This window comes from Eretmochelys imbricata, chromosome 6, assembly GCF_965152235.1.
Source record: "Eretmochelys imbricata isolate rEreImb1 chromosome 6, rEreImb1.hap1, whole genome shotgun sequence".
In the NCBI taxonomy this organism is placed as follows: domain Eukaryota; kingdom Metazoa; phylum Chordata; order Testudines; family Cheloniidae; genus Eretmochelys; species Eretmochelys imbricata.
This window is the reverse complement of record NC_135577.1, coordinates 75,847,465-75,861,960: the sequence shown is the minus strand read 5'-3', so window position 1 is coordinate 75,861,960 and position 14,496 is coordinate 75,847,465. Positions and strand designations below refer to the sequence as shown.

The 14,496-nt window shown below is 39.1% G+C and overlaps 1 protein-coding gene across 1 annotated transcript in view; it reads right to left on the bottom strand.

Annotated features, from left to right (window-relative positions):
• The window catches only part of FMN1 (formin 1), a 358,987-nt gene that overhangs the window by 232,111 nt on the left and 112,380 nt on the right, over window positions 1-14,496 (bottom strand). The window contains exon 3 of the mRNA XM_077820284.1: window positions 11,469-11,586. Coding sequence (XP_077676410.1) covers window positions 11,469-11,586 — 118 coding nt within the window. The remainder of the gene's footprint in view (window positions 1-11,468; window positions 11,587-14,496) is intronic.

Here is a 14,496-nt window from a genome sequence, read left to right as displayed (position 1 = left end):
CTGTCTTTTTTCTGAAGAACTCTCTACATTTCCTCCTCCATTACTTTCCCAAGCAATTTTCTGTTTCAGCCGCTAGGTGCCACCAGTACATCCTCCCACATTGCTGCATAACTATATGTGGGTATAACTTAAATCCACAGGCATGATCCTGCATCCTTTTTCAGACAAAACTCCCACTGTTTGAATAAGGAACGCTCTAACATTCTGCCCAGCAAACTCAGGCTAAAGTAACTGTTGGAAAATGTTATATTCAGCAATTAAAAATATTCTAGCTTGTATTGACATTTAAATTAAAAATATAATTAAAAGGAATTTAAATATACCTAGAATTAAGGTGAGAATTTAGGAAAATATGGCATTTTCACAAAAAAAATGCCTTATATGCATTTTTTAAAACATCCAGTCAATTTAAGCTCAACATTAAAGGTTCATAAAAACTGTGATCAGTAGAATCATAGAATATCAGGGTTGGAAGGGACCTCAGGAGGTCATCTAATCCAACCCCCTGCTTAAAGCAGGACCAATCCCCAACTAAATCATCCCAGACAGGGCTTTGTCAAGCCTGACCTTAAAAACTTCTAAGGAAGGAGATTCCACCACCTCCCTAGATAACGCATTCCAGTGTTTCACCACCCTCCTATAGTGAAAAAGTTTTTCCAATATCCAACCTAAACCTCCCGCACTGCAACTTGAGACCATTACTCCTTGTTCTGTCATCTGCTACCACTGAGAACAGTCTAGATCCATCCTCTTTGGAACCCCCTTTCAGGTAATTGAAAGCAGCTATCAAATCCCCCCTCATTCTTCTCTTCCGCAGACTAAACAATCCCAGTTCCCTCAGACTCTCCTCATAAGTCGTGTGTTCCAGTCCCCTAATCATTTTTGTTGCCCTCCGCTGGACTCTTTCCAATTTTTCCACATCCTTCTTGTAGTGTGGGCCCCAAAACTGGACACAGTACTCCAGATGAGGCCCCACCAATGTCGAATAGAGGGGAACGATCACATCCCTCCATCTGCTGGCAATGCCCCTACTTATACATCCCAAAATGCCATTGGCCTTCTTGGCAACAAGGGCACACTGTTGACTCATATCCAGCTTCTCGTCCACTGTAACCCCTATGTCCTTTTCTGCAGAACTGCTGCCTAGCCATTCGGTCCCTAGTCTGTAGCGGTGCATGGGATTCTTCCGTCCTAGGTGCAGGACTCTGCACTTGTCCCTGTTGAACCTCATCAGATTTCTTTTGGCCCAATCCTCTAATTTGTCTAGGTCCCTCTGTATCCTATCCCTACCCTCCAACGTATCTACCTCTCCTCCCAGTTTAGTGTCATCTGCAAACTTGCTAAGGGTTCAATCCACACCATCCTCCAGATCATTAATGAAGATATTGAACAAAACCGGCCCGAGGACCAACCCTTGGGGCACTCCGCTTGATACCGGCTGCCAACTAGACATGAAGCCGTTGATCACTACCCGTTGAGCCTGACAATCTAGCCAACTTTCTATCCACCTTATAGTCCATTCATACAGCCCATACTTCTTTAACTTGCTGGCAAGAATACTGTGGGAGACCATGTCAAAAGCTTTGCTAAAGTCAAAGAATAACATGTCCACTGCTTTCCCCTCATCCACAGAGCCAGTTATCTCGTCATAGAAGGCAATTAGATTAGTCAGGCATGACTTGCCCTTGGTGAATCCATGCTGACTGTTCCTGATCACTTTCCTCTCATCTAAGTGCTTCAGAATTGATTCCTTGAGGACCTGCTCCATGATTTTTCCAGGGACTGAGGTGAGGCTGACTGGCCTGTAGTTCCCCGGATCCTCCTTCTTCCCTTTTTTAAAGATGGGCACTACATTAGCGTTTTTCCAGTCATCCGGGACTTCCCCCGATTGCCATGAGTTTTCAAAGATAATGGCCAATGGCTCTGCAATCACATCAGCCAACTCCTTTAGCACTCTCGGATGCAGCGCATCTGGCCCCATGGACTTGTGTTTGTCCAGCTTTTCTAAATAGACCCGAACCACTTCTTTCTCCACAGAGGGCAGGTCACCTCCTCCCCATGCTGTGCTGCCCAGTGCAGTAGTCTGGGAGCTGACCTTGTTCATGAAGACAGAGGCAAAAAAAGCATTGAGTACATTAGCTTTTTCCACATCCTCTGTCACTAGGTTGCCTCCCTCATTCAGAAAGGGGCCCACATTTTCTTGACTTTCTTCTTGTGGCTAACAGACCTGACGAAACCCTTCTTGTTACTCGTAACATCTCTTTCTAGCTGCAACTCCAGGTGTGAAACTTCCTGATTTCACACCTGCATGCCCTAGCAACATTTTTATACTCTTATAATGTTTCCATTATTTTTTAAAGCGCCACTTAAAAGAGTTTTGTATTTAAACATTTTACTATAGTGCTTGCAATGCAAATCTTGAATTGCTGTGCTGGTACATTAGAACCAGCAGGTTAAAATTAACAATAACAAAGGTGAATCCAGTTACTCTACTTTCATGAGGAAGCTGAATGAAACAGAAAAATAGATACATGCAATTTTTGTAGGCTTTTAACTGCATCATTTAAATTATTAGAAGTTTTATAAAATTAGAAATGTTCTTAAACAGGCTGCAGTAATTCCATGTAATTAGAATTTTTTTTTTTCCAAAAACATCCCTAGTTTGAACTTTGGGGACAAAATAAAGAAAGTGAGAACTGATTTTTGATAGCATTTGGCTATCACAGTGAATATTTGAAACTCTCTTGGTACAAATGGCATAGTCAATTCAGGTCTAGAGTAATAGTTCCCTGGAATAAGGAATTCCTACATTGCAGAGAAACTTGTGCATTCATACACCAAACACAAATAAACACCCATATAATTACCACAGCTTGAGAGTCACCCATTGAATGAAAATCAGAATTAACATGAAATGCACTTAACCTTAACCTTGACAGAACACGGAATAATGGTTTCAAGTTTCGGTGGGGGAGATCTAGGTTGAATATTAGGAAAAACATTTTCACTAGGAGGGTGGTGAAGCACTGGAATGGGTTACTTAGGGAGGTGGTGGAATCTCCTTCCTTAGAGGTTTTTAAGGCCCAGCTTGACAAAGCCCTGTCTGGGATGATTTAGTTGGGGCTTGGTCCTGCTTTGAGCAGGGAGCTGGACTAGATGACCTCTTGAGGTCCCTTCCAACCCTGATATTCTATGATTCTATGAGGAAAGCTGCACATATCTGGTTTTGCCTTCTCTTTCTTTTCCATTTCTTACTTCTGCTCACTCTGTTTATTAGTTTTTTTCCATCTTTCACTGCATTTCTCCATTTTCCCCAATTGATTTCCCTCTTCATCTTGTGTGGTCTTTCACCTATCTTCAGTCTCTTCCCCAAAGATTCCCCTCCTCTTCCCCACATACTTGGTTTCCAGCTCCTCCATTGTTACCCTTTAGTCTTCATTACTCTTTAGTCCCCAAACTATCCAAGGCCCCACAAGTCAGCTACCCACTAGCAGCTTAACACAATTTCTTGCTCTCCCTCGTTTCAGAGCAGAGAATGGGCAGCCTTACACTCCCTTCCACCACTATCAGATCTTTGTCAGATTAGTGCGGGGGAAGGGAGACCTAGTCACCCTAGGCCCTAAGGATTCAAAACAGCAGATTCTGGGATAATGAAAGTGTGGGTGGTGGAGGGAGGTAGTTTGCAAGTCACTGGGGAGAGTCCCTCCCAGAAAATAAGGTTAGGGGATAATCTGAAGGACAGGGGGTACAGATCAGGGGGTTTGAACAGGCAAATACTGAGATCTGGATATTCCGGGTGGTCTAAATAAAATTTAATTATTGGGATCACCCCTCTAATCAAAATTTGACCATTGCTAAATTGTTACAGTAAGTATATATAAACAGAAAATGAATGCCCTAAATAATGGAGGCCAAACATTTCAATAAAATAAAATGATTCCTACAAGTGTTTGGGCTTTACAAAGGAAAACATGCGAAGTCTTGGTGTCTCTTCTGCATAAAGAAAGAACACAGCTTTCATTCCCTCTGACTGCAAAGCAACATACAACACTTTTCAGTGGTAATCACCTGAGTAACTATCTGATTTGATCTTTCTTCTCTTGTCACAGGTAAGGCTAAAGCTACAGCTCATTTACTGGATGACAGACATTAATAACATCACCTGTCACTTTTGTCCTGCCAGGAAGGCAGCAATAGAAATATTGCTGTTGGGCACCTGCAGCCTGATTTATGTGCCAGTAAATATCCTCCCTACTCCATATTTACGGAAAAATCATTATGTGACTGGATCACATGATACAGTGTGCAATTATCCTGTTACAGTGGCAAGGTTCCAATACTACGATACAGCAAATAAATGCCACCCAACCAACAAACAGGAGGAGCAAAGTTAATAAGGAATTTCTTCTAAGCATTACAAATTCTTCCCACCCATTCCACCCAGCAAAAGATTAAATAAAAAGAAGATATTTGTTTGTCCACATAAATTATTTTTTCAATACACTTAATCACAGACTACACACATACAGAATAAGTACACATTCTAAGGTTCCTGAGAGCCTGGAACAGCTGGAAGATTTAACACCATATGTATGCAATACCTTCTTATGTAAAATAAAATGGATCCCATACTGGTAAGAGCATGTGTTTTTATCATATGGGAGGAGATGAATCCAGATGAGGCCCAAAACTCTGATCTAAATCTAGATCCAAAATTCTACAATGTTTGAGGTTGTTCTGATCCAGGATTTTAATTTAGGCTCATTTTTAAGTCACACATGTTCACAGGCTGGTTCTGACAAAAGTTGAACACACATGGTGTGTAAGACCACAAAATAAAATCTGATACAAGAGAGTAAATTTCATTAAACCCATGGATTTTACTATTAAGTCAAATGGTCTCATCTGTTTGGCACCAGAATCCTGGAGCCAAAACCTAAAGTGATTATTCTATTTCTGCTATGTAGAACTGCTTTTAGATACTGGCCTCCCTTCCACTGGTGAACTGCAGAGCACACCGAAGTATTGCAATCTGTGTGAAGAACGTTGCTGGCACAAACTAAAAGGTACCTTGTTCGTGTTATTGTAATTGTCTTTCAAACCGGACTATGTTAATACAAACTAGGAACCTTTGGTTCATTCCAGCAGCGTCCATACAGAGCAGTTAGATTGCAACACTTTGGTATGCTCTGTAATTCACACTTCCGTAGTTCGCACTGCAGTACTGTGTAAACTTTGACTTAAAGCACATAGATCTATAATCAGTATTCCTTAATGCACTACTGGAAGGCGCTCAGGGCACATCTACATGGTGACACAGAAAAGTTAAGGCAAATCAACTAAAGATATGAAGTCAATGCACATAAGTTAATGCACATTAAACCCTCTGGTGGACATTTTCATTCAGGAGTAAAGTGGTCTTAGTTCACACGACAAGTCCTCTGATACTACAGTCATGAGAGATGAGCATTGTTTAAGAACCCATATAGAAGAGAATATAGAATGGAACTGGCTGCCTACCCACAAGCCCCGGGAGTAGCCTCTTGTAGTCAGGAGGAAAAGACAAAGCGGAAACTTTGCTCACTGCCCACCATCCTTATTATTAGTTGCATTTCAGTTGACATGAATGAGATTCTGACATTATGAGCAAAGATGTGACAGTCATTCCAGATGAGTGATACTTGGAAGGTATAAATTTAAAATGGCTGCACTAGTCAAAAGTGGCAAGCTGGTTTGTAATAAAACCATCAGTTTCCCAACAGAAATCTAATGCAACTTGCCAAAATATGTTAAATCATACCAAGTTGGAACACATCTGTTATATTATAACATTTGTGACAAATAATATAGTAAAACAATTTAAAACTCCTACTTCGATCACCAAATGAACTGGAGTCAAATTGGCAGTTACCATCAATCACAAAAACTCCAACTTCAGTCCATATGCACATAATAGGGGAGTTAATTTAACATTTTTTCCTAACATATTCCTACTTAATGCTTTCTATTCATTAATAAACTGTTAACTCTATTATAGATTTTAATACTATGTCTAAATAACAACTCTTAAGATCAAATGAATTCAAGTAACTCTGAGGCATGTCTACACTACCACTTAAGTTGATCTAACTTACATCTCTCAGGGGTGTGAAAAAGACATCCCTCGAGCAACGCAAGTTACAGTGGCCTAAGTGCTGTCTATATCACTGCTATGTCAGCAGAAGATGCTTTCCCACTGACATAGCACAACTACACCTCCACAAGAGATGGAAGCTAATGGGAAAGCGCTCTCCCGTTAGCATAGTGTCTTCACTGGACGCGCTTCAGCAGCGCAGGTGCACTGATGTAGCGCTTCTAGTGTAGCCGTACTCTGAGTAAATCGGATCCTGCCACAAATAATGGAATAATAACTGTTTTACTAGGACACACTAAAATGTTCCCTTTTCTGCATCATGTTTCTCAAATGAATAACCCATCACATGGCAAAATCTCTTTATGTGATAGTTTCCAATAGCCTCTTGTAGGCAATAATACTTAAACATATCCTGAATTTCTATAAACATTACAAAATCAAGACCCAGAAAAATCTGCCAGCCAGAATCTCCTTGAACTATTATCTACCAAAACAATGTGCATCACAGGTCATAACTGAAATCCCAGAAGAACAGGCTTTCTAAATTCTATTTTTGCATCTCAGCAGTAAAATATGGTTTATTCCATGAAATCCTTTAATTGCTAAGATATGGCCAATGCAAACCTATAGCAAGTACTCTATTATCAAACCAGTAATAAAGCGTACACAATATTTATACCAGAAAATGTCATCACAAAGGTTTTAAAGTAAAAAAAGTTGATACAAGTCAGACACTCTGCTAGGGGTCCCAGTCCATGAATGAGGTTCCTAGGCACTAGTACAATACAAATAATACTTAAATATTATTAGTATTATTATTGATTATGTAAAAGCTTGACACGGAAGAATAAATACAATTATGTAGAGCTTTGAAGGGGGGCGGAATTCACATCAGGCTTTCATTAAAATACAGAATGCTTTGTGGGTTTGCCTGAAGTTAATTAAGCCAGATCTTTGCAGTGACAACTCTAACTCCCCATCCAGGCACAGAAAGTAGGAAACTCATACGTAAAATATGATCACTTTCTTCATGGTGACATTTCCCCTTGAGGGTCAGATTCCACCATTTCCACTCTAAACAGCTAGCAATAATGAGAGTAAAAATGGTGAGATTTTGCTGCTTGAAAAAATACGTCCTCATGAAACCCGTGAGAATATCAAGTGTTGGCAAGTAAGAACACAAAGTGAAATAGATTCATTTATACTCCAGCATCCAGCTGGTTGTTAAAAAGGACAGGCTCCAAGTGGAGTATTCACCTCCTCTCTTTTTGCCTGAAGAGATCCCTAAAGAATCTGGCTACTGTTGCCTAGCTGGCAAATATAAGTTCTGAGAGATATAGGCCACCTACGTAGTGTTATTCCTTACTCATTTAGAAAAAATTACGAACAATAATTCCTTCACTTACAAATATTTTCCTCTTCAGACTACTTTACCTCTACCCTTAAAAAAGCATTTAAGTATTATCTCCATTTTACAGAGGAAGAATGAGGCAGACAGGGTAAATAATTTTCCCATGAAGGAAGCCTGTGTAAAAGCCATGATTAAAGCTCATGAGTTTGTGGCTCTCACCTATGCTCAGACTACTACATACATCGCTCTAGTATACAAGCCTCTCATTTGGTTTAAAATGTGCTGAAGGAGGATCCCATAGTGGCAATCCACAGCACAGCTGAAAGAGGTTTTCATACTTCAGAAACTGTAGAGAAAGCATCTGGCATTATTTGGTATTTCCTTTGCTATCATTTAAAACACCTATGTTTCAATAAGGGAGCTGTCCTGCAGAGCCTGGTTTCTCTTTCCTACAAAGAAATCAAAATTCTGTTTGTAGCATCAGAGTCTGTTGCCATAGAAATTGTGGTGCCATAGAGACAGCATGACTTCACTGCAGAATCAAGTATGATGGAAAGACAGGCTGAGGGAGCAGAACCTTATTTAAAAATATAAACAAAAGAATTAACTAAAAAGGTTGTTAAGAATAGCTATGAAAGCTAAATGGATTTATATTTCAGTCTGATTCATTCCAAAGTTGTCTCCAATATGAATGCCAATTAAGTTCTTTTTTTCTTATTACTCTTTTTTCCACTTTGTTTAAGCAATAGGACAAGTTGTTCCAGCTTCAGGTGACTACTAGACCTATATTTACTAAATAAGCATTTTTAATAGGGATCATCAGATCTGTAGTTTTTTCCCTTGTTTTCTGTCTTGCTGATGACAAATTCTTCAAACACAGGGGTATTATGAACTGAAAGCTCTGTTACTTCATAGGTAAACTATGCATATGCAAAGAATAATCATATAACTAAGCTCCCTGCATTCTTCCCAGCTTCTATTGCTGTGGCAGCTGGGCGCTTTATTTGCAGAGATTAAAATGCAGAACAAGTGCAAAACAAACTACTGATCAAATGCTAAACAAAATAAGTGATTTTAAAATTGTGCTAGACTCGAGTTGTGACTGACTGTGACTAAAAGGAGCATGTTCGAAAAAAATCAGGGGAGGAGAAGCAATATCTGAGAGATTCCTGCCAATTAGGGTGACCAGACAGCAAATGTGAAAAATCAGGACGGGGAAAGGGGCTAATAGCAGCCTATATAAGAAAAAGACCCCAAAATCTGGACTGTCCCTGTAAAATCGGGACATCTGGTCATCCTACTGCCAATAGACAGTGTTTAAACGTAGGTTCTGAAAACAAGAGCTTTCCATCTGGTTTTAACTGTTGGAATGAGTTATCTTCTGAGAAACGCTCTATCAAATAATAGAGTCCCACACTACTCTGGACTTAAAGATAAACACTACCCCCTTACATTGCACTTGAAAGCAAACAGGAAATCAGTTAAGACTTGGGTACAGGCTGTGTATATTTAAAGCAGGTCTGCACCACGCAGATTGATACTTGTGCAGAAGACACCACACTTGGGACAAGTAGCATTCTGCTCTTCCAGGAGCTTGCAGATGAGCTTCAGGGGTAGTCGTAAGCAAAGTGCATTAGGGTTTTCAAACCTAGAGCTAACACAGGCAACATGGCTGATTTGAGGTTTTCACTTGCAGTGTCCTAGCCAGTCATACAGTTTCACTTCAAGCTGCCACTGCTCTCTGGGCATCCAGGAATAATTATGGAGCCAAAAGAATCAAGAGGCTGCTAACCATTTAGGCACAAATCTACTATACATCCTCAACAGATGTTAGAGACACAGCCTTCACCCAACTCCTGTAAAAGCATCACTTGTGTTTCATCACAATTGAATCACCAGCAGTTTTTTTTCCATCAAAATCCCTATCTCTGCCAGACACTGGGTGAATAAAGGGACTGTAGAATTTGGGCTCTATAAAAATAAGGCTTAGAATACCATCAGCATGTTGATGACACTGCCATCCACAACGTCTCAGTAACAAACAACAGTATATGTGGGATCTAAGTGAATCCCCCCCTTCCTATTCACATCCCAATAAAGCATGAACTAGTTCATCTCATTACTAGTACAATATGGAGCTTTTGTTTATTGAAAGCTTGTTCCCCTTTTGCTATGACAGATTATATTTCACTTTATACATCTAGGAAGTAGGAAAAAAAAAGATAGGAAAGCCCTTTTTTCACTTTTCATGTTAGGAATATTAAATACTCCATATGTAGTACTTTTAAAAAACAAATAGTTTCAGAAAAAGAGACAGTGGAAGTCCTGTCAAAAGCTGAAATACTGTACTTTGCACATATATTGTACTGTTCATTTAGGGATCTCTCTGAGTTTTCCGACTGATTAGCTACAATATAAGTGACCCAATTCAGTATGTAGAAGTATGGTGGGTCAGATGAGTTAAGAGCGGTGTTCCTGTCAGTGCTGGAAAAACAAATGTAGTTAACTTTCTGAACACCCCTGTGCGGAAGATACTCCTTGTGTTACATCCATTTTATAAAGCAGTAAGCTAAAGTAGAGAGAGAGGTTAAATTACTAGCCCAAATTCATAGCGAGTCAATTGCAGAGACAGAAAAAACCTAGGGTGCTAGTTCTCAGTTCTCCCTCTAATAACCCTCCCTCTTTTCCTACTACAAAATACTTAAACAATTTATTTACTTTATATGTTAACAGTACTATTTTGACACTGAACATCATTTAACTAGTATTATTCTCTTACCTATGAGTAATTGTTCAGAAATAGTAGGGGTTCAGGAGGGAGTGAAAAAGTTATGAGTCAAGGAGACAGTGAAAGGAGTGAGAATACGTAGTTTAGAATCCAGACAAATAAGAAGGGACACAATAGAAATAAACAAGATAATGAATCATATATGAAAAGTAAATCCATTACTCCCATTTACCCTCTCTAGTAATACAAGAGCAGGTAGGCCTTAATTGAAACTAAAAGACAACACATTTAAACCCAATACAAGACACAGGCAATTAAACTGCAGAATTTATTGCCAGAATATAGCATAAAGGCCAAGAATTTAATCCTTTTTTAATCCTACTAAATCATTTATGGATAAATTTTTCAAAAGTAACTAGGTGAATTAGGAACACAAATCCTATTGTCTTTCATTTAGGTGCTTTAGAAAAATCCCACAATGTATGAATAATGAGAACAGCCAGAGTTACACTTGGATACAATAAACACATTTTTAAGGTCTATGAACCCTCATGCTCAGGTCACAAGCCAACAACTAGCTGATATGGGCTTGGATGAAACATTTTCCTACAGGTAGACTATTCCAGAAACGTCCAGCACTGGGTTTCTCATGCCTTCTGCTGAAGCATCTAGTACTGGGATCTGTTACACACAAAATACCAAACTAGATGGACCAGTGATCTGATTGGATACAGCTACTCCTACGTGCCTATGCAAAGAAGGTAACAAAACTAAACATGTTAATACTCCTACTCCTACTTCTACTCTGAATGTAAAAACATCAGTGTAATGGTACCTAAAGAGAATCAGCAAATCAGACTAGAATCTGGCAGATTCAATACCCAAAATGTGTTCTAACCCAAAAAGAAGGAATCTATAGTAATTCTGACATATTAGACCATCTTGATCCCTCCACTAATTTAAACAGAGTTGCACCAGATATATGTTTGGCCTAGTGTATCAGAAAACAATGCAATTTTTTTTTCATAAGAAGTTTCAAAAGGTTATAATTTCTTCAGATGGCATCCAAATCCACAGAGAGTTTCAAATTACCTACCTACCAGGTCATGGTAACTAGTGCCATGGTGAGAAAAATATAATATGCTGTCAGCTTTTTAGAATAAGAAAATAATCATTATATTTTTATATTTCACAAACCCAACACTTGAAACATTACAACAATCCATTTCTGCAAGTCTTTCACCTTTTTGTTTTACCTGCTTCAGTGTACTTCAACCCCACTTTTTCTTTTCCCTCATTGATTTCAGGTGGGGGCCAGACAGCCTGGAGTTTCCCTGGAGTTTTGTCATCTTGCTCTGAGGGATTTAGGTCAGGCTATTAAAAATATGAAAAAGAGAAGATTAAAATGTTGCAATATTAATCCATTCCAAAAATGGTAAATACTGCGTTTAACTAAACTTGTGTATTTAAAGCAATGGCCGTCCATAACTGGAGCTCATTTGCATTATAAAATTAGAGCCAGGATGATTATCAGTTTGATTCCAATCCATTATAATGAAATTCAGTCGGTGAGGATGAAGAAAGGAGGAAAAGAGTGTAAGAACAACTGCTTTGGGCGTGGGGGGAAACATCACAAAGCTTACTAGCATGTTACATGCAGCATTTTAATTTAAATATAACAAAGTAGCTCTGAGAAGCTGCCTGCCTGTTGTGAACCAAGGAGGCTAATACGGTGTCAGGAATTTTCATATTTATTCTGTATCTATAGCTAAAGTTGGAAGAGCCAAACACGGTTTTGTTGAAGGTGAATTATAGTAGTGCTCACTAGTGTCACTGATACACATGAGAAACAAATGCCCTGCCAGCATGTACATTTTCCCCACCACAGGAAATTTACTGTAAGCTGATATTGTGTCTACAAGGTCTCAGTCTACCCAGGAGAAGTTCTTAGAGGTTTTTTTAAAACACATACATACACACACACGCACACGTGAATGGAAACTCAAAACTTGGAGTACAGGCAAACAAATTCTAGGTTATCCAGCTTCAGATTTAGGACCCAACCCCACAACCCTTACTCAAACACGCAATCCTACTGTAGTCAATGAAAATAGTTTTATGAATTAATTACATCTGCGCACATCTGTAATTGTTAAAGGATGTGTCCTTTTTCTGCTCATTTAACTCAAAGGGGCTTTTAAATTTATGTATTTGCATTTAAGTTCAGGTCCTTACTATGAATTTATATTGGTTTATTCAGACTCTCAATGTGGGAGAGTTTTGTGGGGGTTTTATTGCCTTTTTTCACTTAAAAATACACATATTGACAGAGGCTCCAATCCCATAAACATACAGGAACATGCTTAACTTTAAACAGATAAATAGTTCCACTGATTTCACTGGGACAACTGTCATGTGTACAGCTGAACATGTGGAAGTCTTTGTAAGATCAGAGTTTAGGTGTATAGACAATTGACAGAGAGGATACCTTTTAGGGCCCCTCTCTTTGGCAAGTCACCCAGAAAATTGTATACAACTTATTGTCTGTTGCATCACCTGTCATAATACAATTCTTTCTAAGAGGATTTTAAAAAACAAAACAAAAATTACTTTTAGAAAGAAAAGCCATTAAAAATAAAGACAGTGTAGAGTTGAGGCTGACACTAATCTCTGATAACTCTCTTTAGGTTTTCTTGAAGTCTAGGTATATGCTTTGAAGTGTAATATTTACAATAAGAATAAAGAGTGAATTTCAGTATTAACTTTCTATTAGGATAATTAAAGATATTTACAGTAAATACTTGTAATTTAACTTTGATTCAGAGAGCACCCACATTCAATGAAAGGAAAGCAATTGATTTGCAGCCACATTTTTTATATTAGACACACAAGTTGGGGGACTCAAATTTTTTGGATTCCCAACTTGAGACATCTTTGGCCTTGTTTTCAAAAGGTGCTCATCATCTATAGTTCTCACTGACTTCATTCAGAACTCGGGTTGTCCAGCACTTGTGAAAAGATTAAAGGTGTCTCAAGTTGGGAAGCCAAAACTTAAGGCTCCCAAAATCAGAAGCCACGCTTGAAATTTTGACTTTAGTTATTTTAGTTCACACCAATCATTTTATCAGCAGAAATTATTTTATATCCATTTATTTACCTCGAGCCCTTAGAATGTAAAAGTAACTCAAACCTACAGATTTCAGGTCAGATGCTCCATTCCCAGACTTTGATTTTGATCTCTCAAATACTGCTTTCAGCAACTCCTTTTCATTTCTCATTTTGCGTTTTATGGCTTCCAGCTCCGAAGTATCAACAGTCATCTCCTTTTTTGGAGGCCGCGTAAACAAAGCTTTAAATGCATCTAATGCCGACTCAGCTGGGCTTGGTTTTGTTTCTTCAGCTGGGGACAGGGGCTCCGTTCTATTGGTAGCTTTGCTCTCCTGGCCTTCATCACTGGTCTCAGTCTCACTAGTCTCCTCACCTGAATCTTCGGCTTTATCTTCATTTTTAGGGACCTCAATGTTTAACAGCTGAGAGAGCTGTTCCAGGAAAGTAGGACTTGTTTTAGGCTCAGCTGGTTTCTTTTTAGTGAGCATGTCTGATGTAATATTAGATTTCTTAACCGGCTGTTTTAATTTAAGCAGAGCCAAATCACTGTCCTTTGGTTTAATTTCTGTGATAGTCTCTCCATCCTCTGCAGCTAGACCTTTTTTTCGCACACGCAATCCACTAAAGAAAGTAGGTAGCTGAAAGGTCTTTTCACCGACGGCTGATTTTGGGGAGGATGTGTTAATAGTGCCGTTTGCTGAAGATGCTTGTTCTTCTCCACTCATAGGCTCTTGAGGATTCTCTTCTAGAGAAGGTGGGCCAATGCAGTGCTCGTCTGTTAACATTTTGTCTTCTCTAGCTGAGCTACATTCCAGATCACCATTCAGCTCTGTTGGAAGCTGCTGAGAAATTGGTGAGCTTGACTCAGTTTTATCTCTCTCCACAGTGGCATTACTTTCACTGGACCCTTCTGATTCCAATTCTTCCTTATCCTGGTTGTTATTCTCTAAAGACTCATCAGACAAAGCCACAATAGTTAACACAGATTTGTTTGTTTTGTCTCCATCACTGTCTAGGTCTGTACTCTCATTGTCCGATACTGTATCACTTGTTGTATAAGCCAAAGTACTTTGTACAAAAATGGCATCCTTGTCATCTCTGTCACATTCAGACAAAGGAGGCTGTACAGACTCTAAATGAGGAAGAGGTGGTTCATTCTGTTCAGCTAACTCCATA